At 29.4% G+C, this 3,472-nt stretch overlaps 1 protein-coding gene across 1 annotated transcript; it reads right to left on the bottom strand.

Annotated features, from left to right (window-relative positions):
* Positions 1-546: 546 nt before the first annotated feature.
* On the bottom strand, positions 547-2,619 carry LOC111904569 (probable transmembrane ascorbate ferrireductase 4). The gene is made up of 4 exons (XM_023900322.2): positions 2,381-2,619; positions 2,171-2,222; positions 1,810-2,006; positions 547-963 (listed from the first exon to the last, which is right to left on the bottom strand). Exons 1-4 carry the CDS (start codon positions 2,537-2,539, stop codon positions 634-636), a joined length of 738 nt encoding a protein of 245 aa, XP_023756090.1. The 5' UTR covers positions 2,540-2,619; the 3' UTR covers positions 547-633.
* Positions 2,620-3,472: the final 853 nt, after the last annotated feature.

The raw sequence follows: 3,472 nt of genomic DNA on the forward strand, positions 1-3,472 counted from the left end.
ATTGGGCCACACTAGAACATATAAATCCCGGAAATCAGTGCACAATGTTATTTTTTAGTTTTAATTTTATTTTTTTCAATTTTTTGGCATTGAAATGGACCTTGACCGAGTCACTAGACTAGACCGCTTGTACCTTGTACTTTAAAATTTTAAAGCAACTAAACTTGAATTTGATATCTCATGTTTAAATTAGTTACGATTCATTCCTTTAAGGACTATGTTTACTAGCAGAAAGACAGGAGTTCGCCCATAGCATGTCTCTTTGGTTGCGTTTGTTATATGATACAAGCTTTGATGAAAGTTAATAGGCTTTTAGAGGCTATTTCCAATAATTAAGGCAATAAAGTTATTCATGTCTTTTGATCGGAAGACGAGTAATCGGGAGTGAGTACTTGTTCCACCTTTTCCAGTGGGACAAAATAACTAAAATAACTGACATGAGTTTCCCTCCCTCTCTAATGCACGTTAAACTCGGTACAAAATCATCATGTTATGGTATGTCATGTCTTGTCTTGTTATGTCATGCACCATAACAAACAATACCTATAGGTCAAATGGATTATTTGGTAAAAACGTTATTAAAGAACAATGTAAAAGCATTTTAAATGAACGTGCATATGTACAAAAATTTGGCTAAAAAGTCAAGCACTTGCTATTTGAATTCACGACCTTTGTTGTGTGACTACTTTGATATTGCTTGGGTGAGACTGCGGTTAATATCACAACCCCACAAAGTGTGGCCAATCCGAGCCCTAAACAATTAACGATCAATGACTCGGTGCAGTGTTTCAACACAACTCCCTTGGTTTGCAAGAAAGTCAACTTCTCAAGAAGGCCCGTCTCGGCTGTCACTACAGCTAGCCCGTATGTATAAAGACCAAGGAAAACATGCCAAGGCAAAAACCGTATTCTAGTCATTCGTACCTCGCCTCTATGCCAAAAACTTAAGAAACCCATCAACCACTACATTGACGACAAAACCAAAAATAAATTTTTTCTCAAAACAACGTAAATTTTGTAAATTCAAATATCAAACTTGTACAAAGAGACATTAATAAATATGAAATAATAGTATTACACGGTTTTAAATGATGATCAAGGCCTAATTTGGATAAGATAGTCAAATCAAATACAATCTACAACGGTGCTATATTATTTATAATAACAAGAAGTTGCATACCATAAAATCTCATTAGAATAAATAAGATTTTTATATATATATATATATATATATATATATATATATATATATATATATATATATATATATATATATATATATATATATATATATATAATTTTAGAAAATAGACTTTAATTTAACTGAAATTATACAATTTATAGTACATAAATAAAGTTTGGTTTTACTATGAATTTTCATGTCATTCATTATTTATATGTTTTGATTCTAATACATACATTAAAGATGTTTTATAAATAATAGAAGCAATAATGGAGTGTTTGTTCACTTGTGGTTGTGGAGAGGGACCATGCAACCAATAGCTTCACATGGCAATTTCTAATAATTTTGTGCTACTCCCTTCCAACAAAAACCCTCTTTTAAAATATTTTTTCATTTTCTGTCTATTATAAGCGTGTTACGTATTTTACAAATACTTTACTAACATTTTATCAAAGAGTTTCTGTTTTATTTAAAAAGATATCCAAAGTTTGACCTAAACTAAGTGTAAGGAATCTTTCTTTGACTGCTAATAAATTTAACAAGACAAAATTAAAATACTTTTAAATCAAACATTATTATATATATAAGATTGTGAATATATTATAAGATAAAATATTTAGAAGAACCTGAGCTCCAAAAAGAGAGACACAAAGGAGACCCATCCAAGAATGCAAGCTAAAGAAATTGGCTATTACTCCTTCTCTTCCTTGAAACTTTGTCCAAATCCCAAATATCGCACTTGTCAATGCCACTCCTTGTAGCCACAAATGCACCATTTTCTTTCTTTTTCTTGAACCAGGCAACCATCTAGGCACCAATATTGCTGCAATTTCATCCTCAACATTAACAAATAAATTCATTACCATTTTTCAAGAAAAAACATGGGTTTTTCTCGTCTCAAATTCAAGAAAAAAGGGTTGTCATCAAATTAAAATCTTTGATAACTTTAAAAGAATATCATGAATTTGAAGATATATTTGGACTTACCCTCTCCGCTGATGAGGATGAACCCAATCACCATCAATAAAGGATGCAGAACCTGTTTATATTATGATTAAAGAAACATATTCATGAGCTCAGATACAAAATGCATGTTCTAATTACATAGATAAAGAACAAAAGGTGGAGATCTTGAGTGAATTAAGACTCAATTATTAAAGAAACAAAAGAATGCGGGATTTGAAGGAAATTGGTTACAGAGTAAATGAGGTCTCGCTGAGAGAGTGTGTGAGGAAGAAAGCTGGTGGTGAAGTAGAGAGCCCAACTGAGAAGAAGAATGGCGACGAGTGTAGCAGAGAGCCTGGCGAGTAAGAGGAGAGAGAAGGTGGGTTTAGTATTAGCAGCCATGGCTATCATTGAAGCTACTGTTGAAAGGGATGACAATAGATGTTGCTTGATTTAGTGAAAGAAAGGAAGGGGGCATAAAGTCCATGGTATGATGGGACAATAAGTTTATATATAAATAAAGTTCTAATAAATAAAATGTTTTTGTAATACGGCACATTATTATTGATTTTACTACGCGTTATTTTTAGTTATTTTTAATTAAAAAATTTCATCTAACATTTTATGATTTTTTTTTATTTTATTAAATTTAAAATAATATTTAAATACAATAATTATAATAAATATAATAATAAATAAATATCAATTTTATTAATTGATTTTCTTTCTAATTTCAAATTTTCAAAATTAAAATTTAGTTAGTTTCTTTTGTTTATTTATCTAATTTATCTGTTTAAATTTAAAAAAAATATTTTAATTTTAATAATTAAATGTTTTTTTTTTTATAAATTCAAACTTCTTAAATATTTAAAATTTTATATTTAATTTTTCTTTTAAATGAACCAATATAATATATGAATTTTCCACCTAGTTTTATATCAATAAAGATCTAACAATTTTCTTTTTCTTTTTTATTTAAACCAAAACTTTATTTTACCAAATTAGAACCAATATTTTCTATTAAATTTTTTTTTGGAGAACTGGTTTCAACATTCGAACCGATAACCCATCAGTGACTTAGGCAACTTGAACTTCATCTTTAGGGGTTAATGACTTAGGAGGGTAATAATGTTTTAATTTTGTTCACATTAGGTTCTTAAAGTTTCTTTTTTACATATTACACTAAAATGGTTGTTATAGCCGTTTAAAAAAGGTAATAAGGTTTTAATTTTGTCCACAATATGTCGTCTTTTGTTGTACATATTGCACCAACATGATTGTTATTAGGGTTGTCAAATATGTATCACGGAGAACCAACCAACATGTTACCAACCGGACCAAGAA

This window comes from Lactuca sativa, chromosome 3 (genome assembly GCF_002870075.4).
Source record: "Lactuca sativa cultivar Salinas chromosome 3, Lsat_Salinas_v11, whole genome shotgun sequence".
NCBI lineage: Eukaryota > Viridiplantae > Streptophyta > Magnoliopsida > Asterales > Asteraceae > Lactuca > Lactuca sativa.

Bases quoted from the DNA above. Each gene is read 5' to 3' on its own strand.
- LOC111904569 (XM_023900322.2), bottom strand. From the start codon at position 2,539: ATGATAGCCATGGCTGCTAATACTAAACCCACCTTCTCTCTCCTCTTA. The intron at 2,223-2,380 runs GTAACCAATTTC...TAATATAAACAG, and splicing joins AGCGAGACCTCATTTACTCT to GTTCTGCATCCTTTATTGAT. The intron at 964-1,809 runs GTTCTTCTAAAT...TCGTCAATGTAG, and splicing joins TCTCTCTTTTTGGAGCTCAG to TGGTTGATGGGTTTCTTAAG.